General features: G+C 42.1%; 1 protein-coding gene across 2 annotated transcripts; it reads right to left on the bottom strand.

Annotated features, from left to right (window-relative positions):
• Positions 1–1,539: 1,539 nt before the first annotated feature.
• On the bottom strand, positions 1,540–17,088 carry ctps1a (CTP synthase 1a). Of its 2 annotated transcripts, XM_048230233.1 has the most exons (20): positions 16,878–17,088; positions 16,024–16,143; positions 15,691–15,876; positions 15,182–15,352; positions 14,330–14,430; positions 13,880–13,996; positions 12,528–12,611; positions 11,589–11,669; positions 10,992–11,143; positions 9,544–9,676; positions 8,407–8,495; positions 7,590–7,684; positions 6,281–6,343; positions 4,730–4,773; positions 4,538–4,634; positions 4,391–4,446; positions 3,956–4,052; positions 3,443–3,587; positions 2,695–2,797; positions 1,540–1,966 (listed from the first exon to the last, which is right to left on the bottom strand). In XM_048230233.1, exons 3-19 carry the CDS (start codon positions 15,854–15,856, stop codon positions 2,713–2,715), a joined length of 1,776 nt encoding a protein of 591 aa, XP_048086190.1. In that variant the 5' UTR covers positions 15,857–15,876; positions 16,024–16,143; positions 16,878–17,088; the 3' UTR covers positions 1,540–1,966; positions 2,695–2,712. The 2 variants fall into 2 exon arrangements, with proteins under 2 accessions (XP_048086190.1, XP_048086189.1); XM_048230232.1 differs by lacking the exon at positions 16,024–16,143.
• Positions 17,089–26,207: the final 9,119 nt, after the last annotated feature.

The following is a 26,207-nucleotide window of genomic DNA, read 5'->3' as shown; positions in this document are numbered from 1 at the left end:
GCCATCAATATTGCAGCAAATGTGTTTGCACCTTTGTAGAATCACTTAAAGGATGCCTAATCTAGGATTAAGGTTTTCTGTAGATCCAATGTGATGAGCTCAGCCCTTAGGTTTAGTTTCCTCTATCCATTAAAAAAGGACTTGGTGTCAACTTGGAGTTGGAAGTAAAATCTTGACCTCTACATCCATTCCAAATGCTTTTTTTATCAAAGGTTCAAATGTGGTAGACTGTAACTCATCTTCACACATTTAGTTAATGGGCCAACAGTTGCGGACATTTCTGCAGTTTACATGCCATGTTCTCAGTGTCATGGCCTACTTATTACAGGTCCTTTAAACCAGTCCCAGGACACATCAAATGGATGAACATGGTTAATCCACAGACTGATTGATACTGATCACAGTAGAGAAGCAAGCCTTTCGAGTAGTGTAGTTTAAAGCTTACATCTTTCACATTCCATTTAAAAATTAATGGAAGGACAAGTGTTTAAATTGTTAAAATATCATTAAAATAGATAAGCAATCAAACTGTTCAAAGAAATGAACACTTTCAGGCCAACTCAACATTTATTCAGTTTCCCCATCACAGCCAAATGCCACTCATGATGGGTTGGCATGGAAAACAAATTGCATTGATGCATCGTCTTGCGTGGAGCAACCCTGACTCAGATGTGAGTCAGCAGTGAACTGCTCAGTGAATTACCCTCATTTGCAATATATTGCTGCTGACCAACTAAATGAAAATGTCTCTGGGTATAATTCAGAAAATGGTAACTCCTGAATGAGTATTTAACTATCATGGCAAACTAAGCCTATTGGTCCTAGTGGTGTGGGATCACTAGAGATCCCATTCATGTGCATCTTCACACAGAGGTGACCTGAGAGCACTTTTGTGATTTACTGGGACAGGCAGACCACTGTCCTGTAAAGTTAACAGCATGAGGTGGGACTTCCACTTCCTGTTGTCAGTCTACCTTTCCGCATTCCAAAAGTGACATTTCCATAAACGTACAAGGGTACAAGCACCCTAAATACATGTGGTGGGTGTCTCAAACATTGACTGTAGAGATATATATATATATACAAACATGCAGTTAATGGTCTCACATGTGCTGCTGCAGCCTTATTCATCCAGCAGCCAGAACGAGACTAAAGGGTACACTTGCCATTACACTTAAGTCCAGTAGATGGTGGTGGTAATGCACTCTGCAAACTGCCGAAAAAAAAGAAGGGTTCACTGGCCTATTCTTCTTCAGTGAGTATTTTGGCAGTTTGCAAACAAAGTTACCACCACCATCTGCTGGACTGAGGTGTAATGCAAGTGTACCCTTTAGCCTCGTTCTTGTTGCCAGGTGAATACGGCGAGTTGACTGTCTCTGATGTGTCCAGTCATCTGTAACTGAACTGAGGAAAACTAGACATGGAACCATTTGAGGGGGGACTAACTGACCCATCAAAGCTATCCCTGAGGACATCCTTTCTGACTACCCCCAAAATACTGCTGCATGCCAAAATAAATAACTTCATCCCTGCACAGAGTCAGAGTCAGTATGACCTTTTGTTAATACGGTTTTCACACAAAAGAATACAGACTTAAATACAATGAATGACCACAGAGTACGATGAAAAGATCTGGGAAATTAACCTGAAAATATATATGCACACACAATGTACAATTCAACTGATATCTGACCAGGTTTGTTACTAGCCTAGCTAGTGTTTAAAAAGCATGGATGATAACGTCTGGAATCCATAGTAGTAATGAGAAGCTGAAAACTAACGCGCCGTTACAAATCTATACAAATATAAAAAGAACCACGGTTTGATATCACAACTTGTGCAAGAGAAATAAAAGGAAAGGAAATGAAAAAAAGAAGGCGGCATTTAAAATCCGAGGTCCGAGTTCCCCAAGGCGTCCATCCCTGTACGTCAGTGCATCCGAGTCACTGTAAAAATCGCCACGCCCCTAGAACACAGAAGATATGACTTAGACTATGACCAGAATAAAGACCCAACCCACCACACCCCTAGAACACAGAATATATGACTTAGACTATGACCAGAATAAAGACCCAACCCACCACCAAAACCCCTAAAACACAGAATAACTTCCTTAAAACCCATACCATAATATGAATGTGTGTAAATGTAACAAAAATATTCTCTATGAATGCTCCAATTTCAATATTTGGATAAGAAACTAGACAGGCTTCACTGACAACCCTCAGACTCATTAGTACATGTAGCCAGTTAACCACATCAGTCATACAGTTAATAAATGATCTCCAACACAGATCATAATTAATACACCTATTTATTAGACTAAAAATTAGATGCATCCTTTGGAGTAAATGGTCTACATTAGCAGGGTGGTACCTTAACTTTTTTCCTCATAGCACTGGTGCTACAGAGCCGGTTTGTTTTGTAGCACAATCTACAAAATCGGTATGTCGTTACAAACACCTAATCTGTAGGCTACACTCTAGAAAACATGTTAAATAAGGCGCACTTGGTGCCAAGTTGGTAAATTACCCATAGCACAGGCTGATTTGTTTGTAGTGTGTGCTGCATACAGCATATGTAGCGCTGTACAGCCCTGATTAGACACTACATTACTCATGAAGATTCATGGGAACTTCTTGCAGATAACTTGTGTTGTTAAGTAAAACAAGATGGACGGCAGAGAGGACGTACTTGATCTCCACCAGTGGGTCAGTCCTGAGCAATGCTGGGTAATTTGAGTTCGGCGATCTCGGAGTCTGGGGAACTGCTGCCACTGCGGTCACTATAGGTGTCTCTGTGAGGAGGACGAACACAGTACATCACAAATGCGATCTGGGAACTGGCATTCAGTAAGTGGGTTTACATGGAAAAATGTTTTGTCATTCCGATTAAACTATTCCCATTGAAAAATGTGTGCCGTCTGTTTACATGGGGTAGTTTCTATTCTGATCAGGTGCATACAGGCGTTCTAGAATCTTTGATCGGAGTGGCCGTTGTTGCTTTACTTTTCCTTGAGGAAAGGATGGATGGCAGGCAGGATCAACAGTTTTATTCCGATCCAGCTGTTTGGGTGTAATTTTTATTTTGATTGAGCCATATTCCCCACTGTAGCTGGAATAAAAGTATCCTTGTAAACAGGGCTAGAGTGAAAAACAGGACCATTGTTCTGGTCTTTTCCTGATACCATGCCATCATACTGTAATCAGTACATCACTTTAAGTTGCTCTTACAGCAAACACTTCTGCAATACATTGGATTGCTAATGATTGCACACTAATCATATATCCACATATACATATAAAATCTTAACAGATTTTGTCATCTCACCATCCTCATTTGCAGAAATATGTGCTTTACCGACCTACACAGTACAAATCAACACAGTAATACTTCACGCCTGCAGGCAGGCAGAGCAGAATGCATGCTGGGAGCTGGTTACCGTGGCGACAGGCGGCAGCCTCTCTGGAGGTAGCTGTGTAGTTTCCCTGCAGCGGCGAGCAGAAGTCCAAAGTAAGGAGGTGAAGGCTTGATGGGTCTGGAGGTGAATTCCGGGTGGTACTGCACCCCTACGAAATACGGGTGATCTGGGGACGCAGAGAATGAGGGTAGAGGACAGAGGAAGTGAACCTTTAAAAACTTTTAGATAACCTTTTAAAAGCCTTATTTTGTTAATGGCCTCGATTTGAATTTGACCACTGGGGACACGGACAAAGAGGGTAGTGGAGAGAGAAAGTGAACTTAAGTCTTATTTTGTTATGGTTGGGCCCCAACTTGAATAAAAAAAAACAAAAATGGCATCATTCAAATTAGAACCCCATGCATAGTTCTTGAAGCAAAAAGAACAACAAATGTTGTGATATAAAAAATAAAATTAATTAATTCACAAAATGTACAAATTCACACAATCTCTACTATGTCCTTTAAAAACACACACACACACAAAACTACTGACCATCTAGTTCAATAATTTCCATCCTCTCTCCCTCCACATCCTGGCCTACAAAGTGAAAGCCCTTCTCCTCAAAGTGATGTTTTAGCTCTGGGTTCACCTGTAAACGGCAAGAAACGGTTAAGTGAAGGAACACCGATACATCAAAGTCAAAGTACCACAGCAAACACAGCTGTGCTGGATGCTGGATGGAGTTGGAAAAAAAAATATATACATTGTGGGCCATTTCAGTATATCTTCAGGCGTACTACCACAAACGGATTCCATTTTGAACTCAAGTGTACACCACAGCAGTTAAGAGAAAAAGGCTGAGTTGCACTAGCTGTTTCTCACAGTAAATTAGGCAACATAGATGAGGTCCACCAGTGATGTAAATATTCATGATGCAACAAGAGTATATCGGTTTTAACTGTAGACAGATAAATTAGAAATACTCACTTCAAAACGATGTCTATGTCTTTCATCAACAAAGTCGACGTCGCCATACAGTTTTCCTGAGTGAACGCAAATCACACTGTGATGCCACACATCCTAACAAATTTGAATGAGAATAATTAGGGATTTAATTGCTGGTCTGAAGCTTACTTAATATACAGGACTTGGTCTTGAATATGGTGCGTCTCTTTCCAAGCCTCATGGTCCCACCCATTTGCCCTGGATTGTGTTCTGGCATGTCAATCACCTGCAGGGGAACCAATCAGAAGTGTGTAAAGTGTGCAAAGCCAGCACCTCTAGCTGCAGATGCAGGACTCTGTGTTGGTGAATGGGTCAACTTACCACCGGGTGTTTGGAATCCGGGTCGAATTCTGTAGAGTTGGCATCTGCAAAACAGCATGAAATTACTTGTTAAAAACCTTTGATGTAGTTTACCGTTAAAGAGAAAAAAATGTATATCACTTAAAAATGTATTTTACCTCCAAGTTTCTAATGTGCTAACTATAGGATATTATGTTGCCACAATAACGACATTCAGAAAATAAATCTATGCATACTTAAATAAGATAGATAGATAGATTACTTTATTCATCCCCAGAGGGAAATTATGGTGTTACAGCAGCAATTAATAATATAAACATTAGGGGTGTAAAGATTAACCGATACGTATCGGTATCCGTTTTTAATGTGTAAGATACGGCTACATCGATATGTTAAGCCCCGTATCGGAATAAAACTGAAATGCACCGGTCGTTATATCGATTTACTTGTTACGAATCGGTTCACAACCTTTTCTGCTCGCTCATACTCTCATTTACGTTGCAAGCAGCGCGTTCATCCCACTTCCTGTTTTGAAACTACCTGTGGCACGGATTTGTGGGTAATGAAGTTCGTTTTGGGCTACACTCATTGCCCAAAGTTGTCAAAGGACTTCATTACCCATACATCTACTGCAACTTAAACGCGTGACAACTTCGCTTTCGGGTTTCTTTGACAGTTTTTACTCTTTTGTTTTTCAAAATCCAGCTAAATTAAACACTTACTATAGCATTCCTAAACGGCAACGATAGTCTGTAGAGTAGCCTTACGTTTGATGAAGGGATTTCCTTAATGTTAAAGAATAATTTGGCCCTTGCTGCTAAAACGATGCACAAATTATTATTATTTTGTTCATATTCACTCAGACTTGGAACAAAATAGGCCCAGTTCATTGATATGTAGGCTAGGCCTATTTTGTTCTTGTAGGCTATCTGAGAAAAGGCCAAGATTGTCTTAAGCACTGTTTTACTTTATTTCGGTATTGTCTTACCTCAACAATAGGCTGCAGCTCCTTGAAAACAATCAGATATAACTCTATAAAATCTATAAAGTTTATAAAAATGTATTTTTATGTTGTATTTGGCTGCTGTGTTTGACTGAAATGTAGACTATTCTTTTTTCATTTCAATACAGTATATGATACAAACCTCAGTTTAGATAATCATATTCACAATTTTTTTTTGCCTAATTGACATGACCATGATAATTGATAATATAAAATGAATGTGCACCTTAGGCAAATGATAAAAAATCTTTCAGAATGCTTTCCATTCTTCAACTGCATCGAACTGCATCAAATAGTTTTTTATGAACATGCATCTTTTCTTGTATCGAATCGTGCCCATGTATCTAGTGAATCGTATCGTCTTTTACGAACATGCATCTTTTCTTGTATCGAATCGTGCCCATGTATCTAGTGAATCGTATCGTCTTTTACATGAGAGATTCACACCCCTAATAAACATATATCACACATAAACATACATACAAGTTCAAAAATAAATACAACTGGATATAGTCTAAATAAGACACGTAAGATGACAGAAAATTGCAAAACAACAAAATGTGGCTTACCTGTCCAGCCAAGCATGTTTCTTGCAAACTCACACACGGCCAGCTGCATACCCAAGCACACACCTGCACCACAAGCACAAGACAAGCACTTTATTGCAGCAAACATCTTGGCATGTAGTGCTCCGCAACCACTTAATACCTGCGTGATCAGCATTCTGTGTAATGCCATTTTAGGGCTATGGAAATCCCCTAAGGGCTAACTGCTAACAGAGTTCTAAATCACCATTATAACACACAAACACATCTGCGGATCATGGCAGTATGTGCCACAATTACCACCAGCTGCTGACGTGCTTCTACTTTGTACACTAATATATGATATAGATGGAACGCTAAAATGTACACGGGGTGAAATATTGTGATTTTATTTCATTGTTTTTATGTTTATGGGGATGAAATGTCATTACAGAGCTGTGTGCTGTGGGCAGAATGGGCTGGAAAGGGGTGAGAACATGTGGTGCCCAGCAGTGCTTGGCACAATGTGGTCTGATTATGCCTGATTATGTGGTCTCACACATTCACACACGTCTATTGTAATGTGCCTGTGCATGTTTGAAGTGTTCCCACCAGCAAAGTTCTGATGAGGGATTGAATAATGAAGCAAAGTTCTGAGGAAAGCCTTTAATTTCAGGGCTGCCCTCTGGCCCAGCCTCAAGAGACTGAGGTGAGTGTGCATTACATAAGCTGTATAGCACCATCTTTTGTCCAGAGCAGGTACATTTGTAAGGAATCCGTATACACCACCGGTCAACAGTTTGGGGTCACTTAGAAATTTCTATTCCACTCCATTATAGACAGAATAGCAGCTGAGATCAGTTGCATTGTTCTTTTAATCAGGGCAGCAGTTTTCAGATTACATTCTGTGCTTACATAATTGCAAAAGGGTTCTCGACTGTTGTAGAAAGAACTGGCTGATCTTTAATGCAATATCTACATTACCCATTATCAGCAACCATTTACTGATCTGATGTCATTTTAAAAGGCTAACTGAGAAAACATTGAAGAACCCTTTTGCAATTATGTAAGCACATAATTTAATCTGGAAACTGCTGCCCTGATAATAATAATAATAATAATAATAATAATAATAATAAAAATGCAATGGATCTCAGCTGGTATTCTGTCTATAATGGAGTGGAATGGAACATTTTAAGTGATCCCAAACCTTTGGCCAGTAGTGTATGTAAAAAAGATATGAGACACTCATTTCAGTATTGCATAGTATATATAAGGTTTGATTGATGTTCTATTGGTCGATGAGCTTTGTTGGATTCATGTCATATTAAACAGTAAATAGTAATCCTCATACCTAGGAATGGCTTCTTCTGTTTTCTCGCCCAACTGATGGCTTCAATCTTTCCTTCAGTTCCTCGTACGCCGAAGCCCCCAGGTACCAGGATGCCACTGCAGACAGGAAACACACACACTCTCAATCATCAAACCTGTCTCCATCTCAGCCTGTTGTCATGACACGCTCACCTAACAAACCCGTTTTGATCTCTACCTGTTGTCATGACACTTTCACTTATCACCACCCGTCTCCATGATCTCTGTTGTCCAAAGATTTCAGAGCGGAATACTCTAGAATCTCTGCTGTTGTCATGACACTTTCGCTCATCACACCTGTCTCCATCTCAGCCTGTTGTCATGACACTTTCCCACTCCCCTATTCCCACCACACTGCTGTCCCTTTTGCCCCTGCTGTTCTGGTAAACTAGAGGGCAAATGTGCTCTGTGCAGACCTGCTACAGTAGCTGTGCTTCAGCCAAGCATTACATAATGATGGGCATTTGAAACTGGAGCCTTAAGTGGCCTTGTAGCTCACTGACTACTCTACCAGAACTCCAAGCTCTTTACAGTTAAGGGCTCCTATAGCATAAACCCCCAGTGAAAAAGGAGATAAGCAGGGATCCTGTCAGGAAGCCGTGCCATAATGGGGGGGCGTACATTTCCCAGGACTGAACGGCCTGCTACTGTCCCTCACAGGAAAAAAAAGCCTCGCTTCACGTCCCATCACGACAAGCAAACAGAACACCATCCAGATGGTCATTCATGAGATTTGCCGTGCCAATTCCACCGAGTCTTCACACACACACACACACACACAGCTCTGCCTACACACTCACTCTGCACTGCACAGCTTCTGCCAGGCCTCGTGGTACTTCACCGGCTCCTCCTGCAGGGTAGCAGCCTCCAGATCTGCAGAGTCAATATACTGAGAAAGAGAGAGAGAGGAAGAAAAAGACAGAGATGGAAAGAAAGAGAGAGATAAGAGAGAGAGAGAGAGAGAGAGAGAAATTAGTTTCTTAGTCCTCATGACTCATGTTGGTGTTGTGTTGATATACTGTGTTGGGTCTCTGATGATATAACTAAAACCACTAGTTGTAGTAGCAGGAGCATTGCTGTCAGCTAAAATGATCATTTCTTTCATTTTTTCCACATTCCATTTTTCATCACTTTTCACAATCCTTTAATACATTTTGTCAGTGTTCAACTGGACTGTGGCAGTAAACCGTCTATGACTGGATGGAGAGACACGGAGAAAGGGAGCGTGGGTTGAGGAAATGGGAGAGGGAGTGAGAACGACAGAAGGTGTGAGAGTGTGTGGCTATTTACAGACAGAGCTTTCCAGCATGTGATGTCCGGTGGATGATACAGTACAGCAAACACATACCAGAAACGCCAACACCAGGCACAACACACCACACACACACACACACATACAGCTAAGAGCATGTGACGTCCGGTGATGACAGTTAGCTGATGTTTGGGCATTGTAGCTTCTTACAATAGCAACATATCTAGCTTCTTAAGATAACATGCTTTTGTTTAGCAAACTAAATGTGATGTGTCTTCGGTTCCCCAAAGCCGGCGGGCTATCTGAATGCATGCACTGGGGCGGCCATCTGCAGCCTCTGTTTAGGTGAACAACACGGCATAATGCTGCTGCTTCTTATTGTGATTATTGCAGGACCCAGAGTGCTAGGTCATCTGTACCAGCCGCAGGGCTGTGCGTTCATTTCTTCGTTCGTAGCGCTGGTGCTACAGAGGCTGATAGTTTTCTAGCACAATCTACAAAATCTCTAGCATCAGTATGTAGTTACAAACACCTCATCTGTAGGCTTCACTATAAAAAACATTTTAAATAAGGTCACTGATGCTAAGCTGGTAAATCATCCATAACAGATATTGATTTTCTAGTAGCATGTGCTACATATATGCAGCACTGTGCAGCCCTGGGTCAATGAATTGGGTGACCTCACCTTGATGTCCAGTTTGTGGCTGATGGCTAGAGCGGAGTGCTCCAGGGATTTGATGACGGAGGCGTAGGAGTCGGACAGCTTAGTGTATTTCCCAACCAGGGCAATAGAACAGTGCTCAAGGAGTCGGTCAGACCTGAGCCGGCAAAGGAAACGGCGGGAAAGAAATGATGAAACAAGAGATGGAACAAAGAGACAATACAATATCTCCACTACAACACAATATCTCCACTACAACACAATATCTCCACTACAACACAATATCTCCACTACAACACAATATCTCCACTACAATACAATATCTCCACTACAACACAATATCTCCACTACAACACAATATCTCCACTACAATACAATACCTCCACTACAATACAATATCTCCACTACAACACAATATCTCCACTACAATACAATATCTCCACTACAACACAATATCTCCACTACAATACAATATCTCCACTACAATACAATATCTCCACTACAATACAATATCTCCACTACAACACAATATCTCCACTACAATACCTCCACTACAATACAATATCTCCACTACAACACAACATCTCCACTACAACACAACATCTCCACTACAACACAACATCTCCACTACAACACAACATCTCCACTACAACACAACATCTCCACTACAACACAACATCTCCACTACAACACAACATCTCCACTACAACACAACATCTCCACTTATTTTCAGCTATCAATCCATTGTTTGGCTGAAAATTCTGAAGACAACTAAAGAAAAATTCAATGTTTATGGGCAGAAAACTGAAATGTGTTGTGCTTTGAGGGCCCAGGCCAATTCAAATAAAAGCAGGGATCCTTCTAATTAAGGACCTGATGAGTTCCACAGACGCTGTTCTTGCGCAAGAGCACTGCCGTGCCAAAAAACATAAACAACACATACAGTGGTCTGGCAAACCTTCAACCGAAAGCAAATTAGAGAGAAGGTCTAATTCCTCCTATCCTCATCAGAATGGCACTGTTTGGAATCACTAGATTCATGAGAACCTCTGCACTATAATTTCAGTTAGGAATCCTCACAAGACAATCTGGCACACGGCACCAGGCATGGCATGGCTCTGCCAGGATTAGGGGTTAAGGGCCGTTTACACCAGGAACGATAACTATAAAGATAAGTATAACTATAACGATAAAAGCGTCCACACCGACCAACGATAAGGAAAGTCTCCTCATGTTGATGAGTAATTTGATGGATTCTGATTGGCTGTCAGCTTTTTATCGTTCTCAAAATCGTTCTGAAAGTGATCACCAACAATATCGTTCTTCATGTTGTTACAGTTTGTGTGGACATAGTCATTCATATTAGTTAGAACGATACTTTTTTGCCGTTATCGTTATAGTTATCGTTCTTGGTGTGAACGGCCCTTTAGAATTATGCCACGGTGTGGCGGCGCAGTCTCCTCTGAACCCACCTGTCGGACATCTCCTTCCACTTGGCCAGCATCTTCCTGGGCCGCATCTCGATGGACAGGTCCAGTCTGCGGCAGAAGTAGTCGACCACTCCCTGGTCCTCCAGCAGGAGCGGAACTCTATAGATGGACGAGACGTCGTGCACACAGATCACCTGAGGAGGAGACAAAGAGAGAAACAGACAGACAGACACAGAGAGAGACAGGCAGACAGACAGAAAGAGAGAGAGAGAGAGAGAGAGAGACAGGCAGAGCAGAAGGGCGAGTGAGTCAGGAGAGATTCACAAACTTAAGCGTGAAGTGTAAGCGTTAAGTGTAAACTCAAGTGTTTAGATTTCCTTTTAAAAAATATTCAATTTCTTTATTGTTGACACATTTCAGTTTGTTTACATCCACCAGGATCATATAATTATGAATTTACAGATAATTTCTATTCTGTTGTGCGTTGTTGTTTCAGGCCTAACTCCTAGAAACATGAAACAATTCCTACTGATCCTATTGAGTTAAATTCCATTCAGTGATATTAACTGAATGGACGCCATGATCAGTTCCCAAAGTATCCAGACACTTTAGAGAGAGCAATCCCTTTTCAACACTCACCTGTTGGGGTTCCACATGGCAAAACATGGAGATCTTCTCTTTGACCGAGTTTTCCAAAGGAGTGGCACACCGGCACATGATCTGATGAGGCAATTAGATACAATTACACATTATGATCAATTATAATTATACAATTAATAGATTTTAGATGCAATTTCATTTCATTAAATTGATTTAATTAATTTACTACCATAAGCCTGCTATCGGTGTTAAGGGGCTTTTTCAGACGAAAAGCGGTCAAAGTTCTCTGCCCCGCACCCTACCACCAGTCATCTGAAAGACAACTCAAAACAGAGTGCCCACACCGCCACCTCAAAACCTGAAGGGGTTTTTTTTTATCTTGGAGGCGGGCAGACGTGTTCTCGATTCTACTGCGCCCGCCTGCCGTGCCAACACTCAAATCGTCCGCTTGCCGCCCACTTCTCATTGAATACTAGAGGGTGTCGCTTTTCATGTAAAAAGCCCTTTAGGGCACTTTAAAGGAACACACCAATTCTTTGGGATAGTACTAGCTCATTTGCTGGCATCTATCCCAGAGTTAGATAAGAGGATACATACCCTTCTCTTCACTGTGTGTGCAATAACCTGGTCTGACACCGTTAGCCTAGCTTAGCATCATTCACTGGAAGTGGGTTGGGCCAGTTGGCCTATAGCTGGCGGGTCATTTTAAACTGATTCCTAAACTGCTCAAAGGCACACTCATGACAGCATGACTAAGCTAAGCATGATCAAGACGGAAAAGCTCTGTATTTGCTTGCATACCTCCTCATTTGACAAACATATTACACAAACAGAGGGAGGAAACCAATCACATGACTTCCACATGTTTTGTGGTGCAAGTGATTCTATCAGTCATGTGTGTATTCCGTAACCCGTGTGTCCTGGTGTTCTGTATATATGTGTGTGTGTGTGTTCAGTGACACAGTATAGGGTACTCACCAGGTCAGGGGACAGTCCGAGACCTCTCAACTCCCTCACGCTGTTCTGAGTGGGTTTCGTCTTCTGTTCTCCTGTTGCACTGGGCTGTTGGGAGAGGAAAGAAAAGATGCTCTTAGTGTGTGTGTGTGTGTGTGTGTGTGTGTGTCAGTTTCACTTGGGTGAAAGACAATAAGCGCTTTCAGATATAAGCTCCGGAGTATATGCGGAGGTCCTACCCTTTGGATGATTCAGATATGATGCTAACCTGCGGACCTTCTACTGACCTTATACAGATGTATGGGTGAACGACATACACGCACATTACAGAATCTCCGTGTGGTTGTCGAGTGAAGGGTGGGGGCTTGTAGAGTTCACAAGATGCGAGATATGACGCAGAATATATGCGGCCACTGCCTGTCACAGCTGCTTTTCGTTTACAAAGTGTAGCTTATGCATTATGTAGGCTAAAGAAGAGAAATCTATTGTACATAGGCTAATACTTGAAGTAGGCTAGTCACGTAAGTGCGCACTTGAAATTGACCTACAGTATTTGTATGTGTGCTTCGAATAAACACATTTATCTGTTTTCAACGTTATGTACCAGAATTACTTGTAGAACCCCAAATCTGGTTTGCATTGGAGAGAGAGCATGCACAAACTTTATGGTGGGTTACCAGCCAATTCAGTAGGCTAACTCAAGACTTCAAGGCCATCATACAACATTTTTAAGCAACAAACAAAATACTAACATAACAGTGAAGTTGTTCGTGAAGTTGTTATGATTCAGTCTTTTGAATTTGTTTGGCCTTGCCATGCAGTTGTAGGCTACAACGTGCCGTTTCCTTCATGTGTTCTATCAAAATATTGTATGCCCTCATGGACAGTAGCTCTGTGATGTCTGCATCTTTCCACGTCGGAGATTTTCTGGACAGCACTATGCCACTCCATCATAACACTGGTATTTAAGTCAGATCTAACCACATGGACGCACGAAAGAAACGTCACCAACACGCCCTCTCACTAGGTGTGAATTTTAACCGCATGTTCTACGCCTCGTTTAGACACAGCACATTTACATAATGTCCGGAGGAAATACTAGGGGTGGGGGGGTTGGGAGTAGTAGAACAACCGGCTAAATTCGGACTTCCATATGACCGGTTATGTCGTTCAGATATGCGGCCCCACCGTTTAACATCGGCAGAACCTCCGGTCTTACACGTATGTCTAAAAGCGCTTAATATGTGACTGTAGTTGTCCGTGAAGGGCAGACGGAGAAAATAAGCACATGTGTATGAACTACAAGAGAGAAGCCTAAGAGCATGATGCCACGCTGTCCATGTACTTTGCGGAGTATGTGTGTGTGTGAGTCTTACCTGTGGGATGAGGCTGACGTGGATGTTGCAGAAGTTCTCTCTCTTCACTTTGAACTGGAACTGCCGGAAGGCTTCGATGAAAGGCATGCTCTCAATGTCTCCAACAGTCCCACCCAGCTGTAACCATGGGAAACAGCCATGAGGCATGAGCATGCACAAGCTGGCAAATATCCGTACAGTTCCATCAGAAGTCACATATCAAGGGGAGCTCCCGTCCCTTCACCAACGCAAGATCAGCTGTGTTACAATCACCAATCGCATTTCATATCGCCATTTTCATTATGGCTCAATTGATAGAAATGCTTATCCAAAGTGATTCACAAGTGAGCTATTCTGTTGAGTAACTCAACACAAACACACACTGTGAATCCTTTACATTGACTTGACCTTAGCTGGAATGGTAGACTAAAGTCACTCACCACACACGCACAAACACACACACACCCTCACCTCGATCACACACACTTGTGGCTCCACGTCATCATCGTCCACGGGCACTCGGGCCTGCCGCATTACCCACTCCTGAATAGCATCTGTGATGTGTGGCACAACTGCGACACAGAGACAGATAAATGGCATCAACTTTTCATTTGATTTTATTACCTCTGCCAAGACAACTTGCTGCAGTTTGGCAAAGGTAATGCACTCAGCAGAGTTCCACTCTAACTCATTCATTCATTCATTTATTTATTGTTTAATTTTCAGTGATCCACAAAAGTCTGCAGATTATTTCAGTCAGTTTTTCTTTTGAAGGTTGTATCAGCGATGGCGGAGTAACGTCACTTCTGTTGACGTTCAACCAAAACAGAGAGCTAGATCGCTCCTCCCTACCCCTCCCTTCTGTGCATTTGAAACTCTCCTGAGTGCGCATCTCGTCATTTATTGGTTGGAACACTTGCCTGTGTTTGGCAACACTTGTTGGTAGCAATTGTTTTTGTGTGCAGATCTCAGGGCCTAAGCTGCCTACAGAGACACATTTTTTTGACGGCCTGCTTATGGGGCGGGCAGCTAGCAGATTGTTAGGAAAGATTAGATGAATGTGATCATTTATGTTTGGGCCTTTTTTGAGCCTGCAATCGCTGATTTTTTATTTTTCATTTTCATTTAACATTCAGTCAGTTTCTCTCATAACAGTTCAGTCATCTACAACAGGCTCCACATTTGACCACCAGACTATATATCAATTTAACACTATGCTAGAAACTTCACTTCAAGCTAATAATGTCATGTTCTGTAAATGAACCACAGGATCGTATAATATCAAAAGCATTTTTCTTTTCGACAGTTTAAGAGGGAACCTACCCTGCACCGTCTTGCCCAGGTAGTCTCCCCTCCGCTCTTTATTGATGACCGACTGGTAGATTTTTCCTGTGGTCAGATTGTTGTCTCGCGTGAGCCGGATGTCTAGGAAACGCTCATAGTTTCCCAGATCCAGATCAACCTCTCCACCATCATCCAGCACAAAAACCTCACCTGGAGCAAGCAGACATTCACCATGATTAAGAAACAGCCTTCTACCCTAAGAAGTACCTTTCACTGGTGCATTTGTTGAGAATTATTTACACAGAAGAAAAGGTAAGCTCTTCACGAAAAAGAGTACTCCAAAGAAGATCTCCACTGAATTAAAAGTTTCAAGTCTAGAACTAGGCTTAATCCATGCCAAGGCAATCAAAACGATCTGCACATTTCTAATCCCCTCTCCTAAATCACATCTACCAGGCTCTAGTCACTTTCAGACTCCCGCTCATTCCATCGGTTGCCCTGGTAACACATCATCAGCATAATTTTTCATGTCTGCAACTGGAGCGTACCATGTTCATAGGGGGAGAAAGTGCCTGCATCAATGTTGATATAAGGGTCGATCTTAATGGCAGTCACGTGTAATCCACACGACTTGAGGATGGTACCCACACTGCTGGCAATGATGCCCTTTCCAATGCCAGAGATCACACCACCAGTCACCAGGATGTACTTCATGGCTGTGCTCACTGGATGAACTGTAAGAAAGGGGACAGTATTAAATCCAAACAGTCCAAGGCTCTTGTTATGTAACCTACAACTAGCTGGGGTGAAAGGACATTATTTTTAAACAATGTCACTATCTGTATGCCTTTGTTGTTGTAAATAAAGATAAAGCCTCCTACGATATGCTTTCAGACCGGATCAACCGGGACTGGCTGAGATATCCATATCACCACAGAAGATCTTTGCTGAGTTGGGTGTCCTATGGTCAGACTGTGGCCACATTCCCTAAAATGGGTAATCTATGGGAGAATGGTTAAGGACCCCTTCACTAAGCAAATTCCAGTATTCGCTCTGCATTTCACACTCAATCCCCCTCATCACACCGAGTGGCACGGGTAACGTTAAAGCTTTTGTTTGTAGCAGACCAAATTCCTATGATGGTCTCTCATTGGATACACTGAGGTACTCATAGCCTTTGTTTCATGTGATGGCAACAACCTGATATGTATTACGCAATGTAGTATAATTTCAAGAGGCAGTATAACCATTAGAACTAGCCAATAAATACAGTAGCAAATTACGACACTAGACGTCTGTAACGTCTGTAAGTGTTGATCATAGCTAGGTAACGTTGAAGGATATGAGAAATAACCATTACTCGGACACGTAAATAATGCATATTACGAAAGAGAAGACAGGAGCCTAATGAAAATCGACTAACGTTATCTCCTTCCATTGGAGAGGTTAGCAGGCTAACATGCGTAATGTTGATACCACCGGGATGCAGTGGCAAGCTAACGTGAAACTGTTAGCTGCTAGCATTTATAGGGCTAGCCAACCTTAACACAGAGTTTACGTTCCTGATGATTACCACAATTAACAATTCAAAGGGTGGACAAGTTAAATACAATCTTAAACACTGTATCATCACTTCAATAAAGCAAGTTGTGACACTTTAACGTTACTGCAAAGAGAGACAAAAGGCACATTGTGTCTCAATCCAAATAGAAGTCGTTAATTTTGGCGGACTTACCAGTAACGTTGGCAAATAAATACTCAAATGTAGATAATTTGAAGTGCTGCAACTTATGATATCGTCCAGTATATTACTTAAACTGTTATTACTGAATTAATGGAGCAAACAATCGAAATTCACGTGTCCAGAGCACTTGGCCTCATCCGTCCGCACTACACGTGTTGGCCACACTATCCTGAAGCAGGCAGCACAACTTTGCAGGAGGGGACAAACGCGGGTAATCGAGAGCACATGCTACCGTCAAGTGTGCGCTCAACATGCGCATGCTTCATGTTTACAGGAGGGGCCACTTCAAGTTTTTTTTTTTGTTATATGAAATTATGTTTTAGATACAAACTGCAAATAATTAGTACACTTTAAATTAGTACACTTTTGCATTTAGACTTGTAAAAACGACACCAAAGTAATATTGTGTTAGGCCCAGTGTTTCTCACAGAATTGAATTCTATCTGTGGTGGTAGGTTTGCAGAATTAACCTGAATGCAACGGTTTTTAACAAATTAGTGCAGTGTGGTTATGATTCTAACCAGAATTAAGCACAATTTAGTACAACCAGGAAAATCATTGTGTGGTGGTCAATGTTGATATTGTGGTGGGCCGCCACAAATAAGTCAATGTATGGGAAACACTGAGGCCTATTCAAAATGTGACTATTGCTGTTCTGGCATGTGTTGGACCCAGTTGTTTCAGTCCCACTTTTGCTCCAGCAGATGGCGACGTGTTCCCGTTCTTATCCATCTTAGCTTATTACAGTTTTCACTGTTCACACACATTTTCAAAACTCTGTGTCTATTTTTCAAAACTCACAAAACACACAATTGTTCACACAAAATGCAAAATTCCTCAAATCTCCAGCAAAATGACACACAACATTCAAAATGTCATACATCTCTAAAGCAAACATTCGCCTCACTTTATGAACATTTTTGTCATAATATGACATTTTGGATACATTACACACTTGCTCAAAACATAAAGCTCTTTTGTCTTTCATGGGCTTATGTATAAGTCATCTACAGAGAGAATTTAAAATACAGTAAATAGTAAAAATAGTAAACAGTAAGCAATATTGAATCCAAAATAGTGCTTTTTCACAAATAATTTGCTGCTGTGAATAGCCTACAGTATTTTACAGCCAACAAGACAAGAGGAAGCAAAATACAATGACCACCAGATGCACTTGGAGTTTCGAAAAAGCAGATTTTGCCAAAGACAGAAATTAATTAGCCTACTGTATTTCCAAAGAAAGAAAATAACTAACGACTATCTAAATACTTTGCTTATTCCAAAGAAAATTACTCTCTATACCTAGCCTGGCTAGCGCCACCACTTCTCAATGAGACGTGGTCTGGGAACCAAACGTTAATTTTCTCGTATTTGAAAAAAATGCCCAGATCCGTTTATTGGGTGCCACGGATGTCTATCAAATGTGTCTGTGCATAGCTCATCATCGTCTTGCTTTCCCCCCTGTTCTGTGATTGGTTCCCTATCTCAGGCGAAAATTTGCTCCATGGTCTCCAGGCTGCCTTAGCAGCGTGAATCAAATCGCACGCAAGGCAGCATGGGAACACCCAGGCTACTCTATACCCTTCAACTGCAGAAACAAACATGTGCGTTCAAGGCATTTCCGGAGGCACAGAAAACAACACTGAATTAAAGTTTTTGCCTTGCCTACACACTTTTTGCAGAATTTGGCTCATTATGTCAAAACTCTACACAAAGCCATATAAGCCACATAGCACTTGGAGATAAACAACTCACATCTATGCCAACATGAATCACTGCAATCAAAACTCAATAGTCCTTGTAAAATGTAATTATTGCAACAAAACCATACACACAATCACCATTTGAATTAGTCTTTCAAATCAACAGCTACACACTGATGTGTTTTATATAAAAAACTGTTTCTGTTTTTACTGTAATTTTCTCAGACTCAGTCTTCTGTGAAACTCAAAAGTTGAATTTCTGCAGTAATCATTTTTTTGCAACAAATGTTTTTACAAAAAACAAACATTCTTACAGAAATAAAGAAAAATAGAATCACACTTATCAATGCAATACTATAAGTGAATGTACTCTAAACAAATAAAAAGTGTAGCAAAGAAACAAAAATAAAAAGGGGAAAAAAACAATTACTGGAGAAATTGCTATTGCATTTTTTTTCTTGTGTGTGTGTGTGTGTGTGTGTGTGTGTGTGTGGTGAGGGTGGGGTGGGGGTGTTATGATCCGTCCAGATCTGGCCATAAGTTCTTGTTGACATCGCAAATTATGTCATAGTGTTTCGCAATCAGTGTGTTGTAGAATTGCAAACAATGTGCAAAGCAGAAATGTGTTTAAGCTATGGTTACACAGTGCTTAAGGTATGCTAAAAAAATGTAGATATTGAGGCTTTGGTCTACACTGTACTACTGTAGTTTGCATTTACAGTATCAGGCATAGGTACTGTGATTTCATAAAGAGTATGTGTACTGTAGAGTGAAATACTTACTGGTTATTTGCTGCCAGCAAGTTGCTGTAAATTTTACGTTAAACTTTTTACAGTGTTAGTATTCATTTTTAGTGTGTAAGCAATGGGCACAAACTGAAATGATAACTTGGGGACAAAAGACAAGTTTTACCTAAGGTCGACTTTTTGTAAAACATTACGCTAAAGTCCAATTCATTTTCATTTCAAAGTATCTGCATTGGTTGTGATATTTCAGTTGGAAATCCTCTAGGAGCAAATTGAAAGGGTCTATACTTATAGAGAGTACATATTCATAGGCCTATACTAAGGCAATGATTGGATGGTGTTTAGTAATAAGTTTTTGTACATTTAGGACTGAGTGTGAATAAGTGGTGAATAAGTGTGGCATTTTGATTGTGTTTGAAAAACTAAATCAAGTTACTTCCTGTTAGATTTTTGTGTGTTAGAGAAGAGAATTGTGTGTGATGTTTTACAAAATCTGTCAGGAAATTGAAAACTGAGACACACACTGAAAATTAATGCGTAAGCAGTTGAAAGTAAATTGTTTAACCTGCTGGTGGCACTGTTGGACAATTATCTGAAGTCTTCATCTCTGAGACGCATGTTGACCTTGAGACTGAAAGACTAAAATAACGCATAAAATATCAGTTCAGAAAAAAGACTGAACTACGCAGACAACCTAATGGATAGGCTACCAGAAAATGTATCCTAATGATTGGTAAGCATTTTCACTAAATTTACAATGCCCTTGCATGTGTGTTATCTTTTCCCTCGCTTACACTCACACACACACACACACACACACACACACACACACACACACTCACTGGAATCCTAAACAAGCTGTCCCGTTTTAGTGTCTTTCTGCCTGCAGCTCAGAGTGCGGCATGTCCTCTGTTCCACACTTCTGAGTGAGGGCTTATTCATGCGTGCACAAAACTCACATGATGCCCTCTTCTCACAGTCAACCTCATGTGCTTTTTTCCTCTCCCTCTCTCCTTAGGACTTTTCTCTTCTTGCTCTCTCTCTCTTTCAGCCTCTCTCCCTCTCTTTCTATCAACCTCTCTCTCTCTTTCTCTTCCTCTTTCTGTCTCTCTCTTTCTCACTTGGTGTGCAGGTCTGGTCTGAAGGATATGCTTCGTTCTGAACAGCATGTGCCAGTGTGTTGGGCTCAGTAACATACGTGCATGCCAGCTCTTTCCATTACAGTTTAATGGAGCCCAGATTGATGCTGGCGGCTGGTACAGTTCTGGCCCAGCTGTGGCCCGGTTCTGGGTCAGATCCAAGCCGAGCCAGATCTGTTTTGGACAAACTCAGCACTTTAGGTAGAGAGAAACAGACAGGAAAGGACAACAGAGTTTGAGGAGGCCGTAACCACTGACCACTCACTCAGGGGAGTCTGTATGTGTGTGTGTGTGTGTGTGTTTTGTATTGCTGGTCCTGATTGCTTGTGCATGGAATGCGGGCAGTGTTGTCCCCACTGCGAGCATTATCGGTTGCTCGCGCACATAATGAGACAGTTTTAATTCATCTCTGACCATGAGCCTGATTTAATTAAACTCCCACAGTAGTGCTGGCTCTTCCAAGCTGCACCAGCCATTTCCTCTAATTAAACCCTCCCCCCTCTCTGAACCCACACAAACACACATACACACACACACACACATACACACACACACACACACACACACACACACACACACACACACACACACACACACACACACACACACACACACACACACACACACACACACACACACACACACACACAAACACACACACACACACACACACAGACAGACACACGCACACATACAGACGCACATGCGCACACACACGCGCACGCACTCCGGCCCTTTACACACACAGACTCACAAATATAAACACACACACCAGCCATCCAACTAAACCCTCCTCCACCCTTCTAACCACCACTGCCCTTCATGCCCTCTCCCTGAAAAAAAGACCAAAAACCCAAGAACACGCTAAACACACAGCACACAGCAGTCAGCCATACCCCCCACACACACACACACACACACACACACACACAGATACACACACACAAACACACACACACACAAACACACACACACACAAACCTGGTTAGCCCTTGAGTTTTAATGGACAGCTCTCCCTGGATCCCCCTCCAGTCTCAGGGCTTTCATGGAGACATTAAGATTTAATGGACATCTGATCTCCTCTGGATCCCCCTCAGAGTCTCAGGGCTTTCATGGATTGGACATTAAGATTGATGCAGCCATAATGCCTAATGCCTAGTGTGTGCATAACAAAATGTTGCATCCATACATTTTCTGGACATTATTTGCATGGCGTCCACTATGTAATGAAGGCAGGAAGCTAACCACGGGGAACCAATTTTATGTGTTCATCGAAAGCTAGCATCAAACAACATCATGAACTATACACAACATACTTTATATTATCCCTTATAAGAAATCAATCTCATGCAGGTGTGTGTGTGTGTGTGTGTGTGTGTGTGTGTGTGTATGTGTGTGTGTGTGTGTGTGTGTGTGTGTGTGTGTGTGTCTGTACTGTACTGGGCTGTACTGTTCTTCTTGCCGTTCCGTTTCTCTGTTTGATGGACTCGCTGCTGCTGCGCTGTTGTGTGACTGCTGAACATTTGGTGACCATAAGAACCTTACAGACACACACACACACACACACACACACACACACACACACACACACAGAGAGTCGTGGAGTGGAGAGAAAGCTCAGAGGAGGGGGTTGGGCTCAGGATTAAGTGTCCTTTCCCTTCATCTCTCTGCATTCTGTTTCTCTCTCTCCCTCTCTCTCACTCCCCCTCTCCCTCTCTCTCTCTCTCACTCACACACACACACACACACACACACACACACACACACACACACACACACATATATACAAAGAAACATGTTCTCTTTCTCTCATTCTCTTTCTACATCCCCTTTCTCATTCCCTTTCTGACATGTACATTGCACACACACAAACACCAAACCCATTACATAAATCTGGACTTTAGAGGTTAACCAATATCATTAGCATCTTTTTTCTTCCTTTGAGGGGCCTCTCTCTCTCTCTCTCTCTCTCTCTCCCTCTATCCCTCTCTCTCTCTCTCTACATGTGTACAAGTGGTCATAAGTGAGCCATCTGAATGCATGTAATGACCTCAGAGGTACTGCTGCTCACAACCACAAGGGAATTCACTTGCAGGGTGCAACTACTGTGTGTGTGTGTGTGTGTGTGTGTGTGTGTGTGTGTGTGTGTGTGTGTGTGTGTGTGTTTTCAGCACATGCGTGTGTGTGCTTGAGTGCATGTGTGGAATATATGTCAATGAGTGCGAGGGAGGACATGCATACTTGTGTATGAAAGAAAGAGAGACTGTGTGTGTGTGTGTGTGTGTGTGTGTGTGTGTGTGTGTGTGTGTGTGTGTGTGTGTGTGTGTGTGTGTGTGTGTGTGTGTGTGTGTGTGTGTGTGTGTGTGGGGATGTGCGTGTGTGTGTGTGTGTGTAAATGTGTGTTTGTTTGTACGTGTAAGGAATGTGAGTGTGATTGCGTGCATCCATGTGTGTGCTTATGAGTTTTTGGCTGCGTGTCATTAGGACACCCCCACCCTCCACCCTCCACCCTCCACCCTCCACCCTGCTCTGCCCTCCGCCCAGTTCACTCCCACTTTCTCTCTCATCTAATTATGCTCTGCAGATGACATTTGAGCTGGCTTTTTGCACTGGGAGATATCGCCATGCCATCTGGGAGTGTCCACTGGACTGGGCAGTACACCCACCCACCCCCATGTCCCCCCTCCCCCCGTCAGCTCCCTCCTTCCTTCCCTCCCTCTTTCCCCCTCTCTCCCTCTCTCCCTCTCTCACAGCCATGGGCTAATTGCATTAGCTAGCTCCCCAGCCCCCGCAGCCATAGGCAAACAGCTGGGATGTTTCCAAGAGCTCAGCTACGAGGAACACACTAGGCTACAAGGGAGAAATCTTGCTGAGGAACAATAACACACACACAAATACATGTGCGTGCACACACACATTCAGCACACACACACACACACACACACACACACACACACACACACATGAACACACAAACACATAGTACATAAACACACCTGAACACACACATATGATGAACACACCCATTCAAAACAAGCATTCTGAGAAGACACCCTGAGGTCTTGCTGGTTTCTGTGGAAGTGCTAATTGTCCAAACAACAGTGACTCCTCATCCCAGTGTGAGGTTGGTGACTCGCGAGTAATGACACTTAACCAAGAATGAATATTCTTAACCAAGAATGAATATGTACGTCAGATCCATTCGCATATGACCTCTTGGCATTTAAGAGAATCGGGATGCCAGGAAGATAAAATACACTACCACCGTGTGTGTGTGTGTGTGTGTGTGTGTGTGTGTGTGTGTGTGTGTGTGTGTGTGTGTGTGTGTGTGTGTGTGTGTGTGTGTGTGTTGTTGTGGGAGTGGACGCTGGTATCAATTGCATTACACACAATGTTTCATGTGTCCTCCTCCAGCTCTTTGCTTGCTTCACAGACATGTTCTCAGAGTCCTGGCTGCTGATGCACAGATCAGACAGATGTTCCACAGTTGTGATGTAGTCCTGTGCATCTCCATGACCTCACCAAAAGTACAACACACACACACACACACACACACACACAGGGTGATCAAACAGATGTGTGAGCAGTGGACAGAGTGACCTTGCGTGTGTAACAGATTGATTGGTTTGGTGTGGGTCATTGGTGTGGTGTGGGTCATAACCAAATTGGTTGACCTTATATGCACTCCTGCACACTCATGGATACATAAAACACAGGCCAAATATAGGCTACAAGCCAGACTTATTATTCAGCACATATTTATATTTATTTATATGTGTACAAATTTACTCATTCTTGCATGGAGGCCTTCTTACAAGGTGACTGGGTACAATACAAACAAGGGACAGCAGTGAATGAATGCAAAATGGAGACTGAAATACAGGCTTTAGTAGCCTTGCTGTCTTTGGCAGCATCCGTAGTGCAGCTGAACGCTGCATTTTTACAATGCTGACAACTAGAGGTGCTGAAATTAATATTCACACCTCTACTGACAACTGCGTGAATGGTCATGTGATCATGTGATCATGTGACCCCCCTACTGGCTCGGTGTCCTGAGCAAGATTCGGAAATGACCAATGAGTGTGTGGCGAACATGACGGAGAGCACATTCTAAAATGACCAGATGTTTGTAACGTCCATTTTAAATGCCAATATCCAATATTCCCATAAACAGTTAAATACAATCAACAATTAACAGACAAAGATATAGAACACGTCCGCAAATATATACAATATTCAATATATACACAATTCTTATCAAATATATACATATATACAATTATCGTCATCAAAAATAGCGTCATCAAAAGTCCAACATGAGCAAAGAGTTTTGCAGAAAAATACATATAGGTCACAGGTATCATCAATGTATCCCCAATGCCACGAATACAGCTAAACCCGTGGACAATACCCCATTGTCTATACACTCATATTTACAGAAAACAGCTTAATTCCTGTAATTCATTCATACCAGCGGGTTCAAGAGTGGACAGTTCATTTATCCAAAAGGCATCTTTTCTCAAGAGCTGTTTGACTATATTACCACCTCTAGGGTTTGGTAGTACCCTCTCAATGCCAATAAACCTGAGGGAGGCAACAGAACCAGGCTTTTTTTCTGTGTAATGTCTAGCAATGGCATAGTCAAGATTATTGTTTCTAATGTCTGCCTTATGTTCTGCTATTTTCAGCTTGAGGTTGCATTTGGTCTGTCCAACATACATAAGGCCACAAGGGCATATCAGTACATATTGGCATTGAGAGGGTACTACCAAACCCTAGAGGTGGTAATATTGTAGATAGACAATTTATAAATTCTTTGATATTGTACTTTCGTCCAGAATGTGAGTGGCTGAATGTTTTAGTGTCAAAAGTGTTGGCGCAATGGGCACATCTACCGCATCTATAATTCCCATTGACTTGCTAAGAAAGCCAGTTTGTCTGTGTGGGTTCCTGGTACACGGAACTAACCACCATGTCTCTAACATTCCTGCCTCTTTTGAAACAGAAACGAGGTTGGAAGAAGACATGATTAAGATTTGGGTCACATTCCAGGATTTTCCAGTGTTTACTTATGATCTTTTTGACTTGTCTCGAAGAAGTAGAATATTCTGACACAAACACAATTCTATTTTCTTGATTATGTTGTCTAGGGCGAGGATGTAATAGCTCTCCTCTATCCTTCTGATTGGCCCTTTTCTCGAGCTATATCAATAAGAGCCTGATTGTACCCCCTCTGTTTGAATCTTTCTCCCATCTCATTAGCCTTAACGTTGTAGTCCTCGTCCCTGTTGCAGATTCTTCTCAACCTGATGAATTGTCCATAAGGGATGTTGTCAATGAGATGGTCAGGATGGAAGCTAGTGGCATGCAATAAGGTGTTTCTATCTGTTTTCTTACGGTAGATGGAGGTGTCTAATTTTTTTTATTGTTATTAAATATGAATTTTTCTTCCCATAAACCCATATATAAATAATAAATATGGGAATATATGAGCATCAGAATGAAATCCTCAGAGACAAGGCTGTGGTGCTGCGATCCAAGCTGATGTCCCTCGGTGAAGGAGGCATGGCTGTGTGTGACTGGGGCATGAGGTGGAGCCAATGGAGAAAAGAGTCTTGTGCAGGTCACATGACTCAGCGCTGCACAGTGTTCACAGGAAACAGGCACCCCTTTAGATCTGCCAGGTTGAAGACACACCAGGCACACACGCAGGAACATGAACATGTGCACACC

Source organism: Alosa alosa, chromosome 20 (genome assembly GCF_017589495.1).
Source record: "Alosa alosa isolate M-15738 ecotype Scorff River chromosome 20, AALO_Geno_1.1, whole genome shotgun sequence".
Classification (NCBI taxonomy): Eukaryota; Metazoa; Chordata; class Actinopteri; order Clupeiformes; family Clupeidae; genus Alosa; species Alosa alosa.
This window is presented reverse-complemented; position numbering and strand designations above follow the sequence as displayed.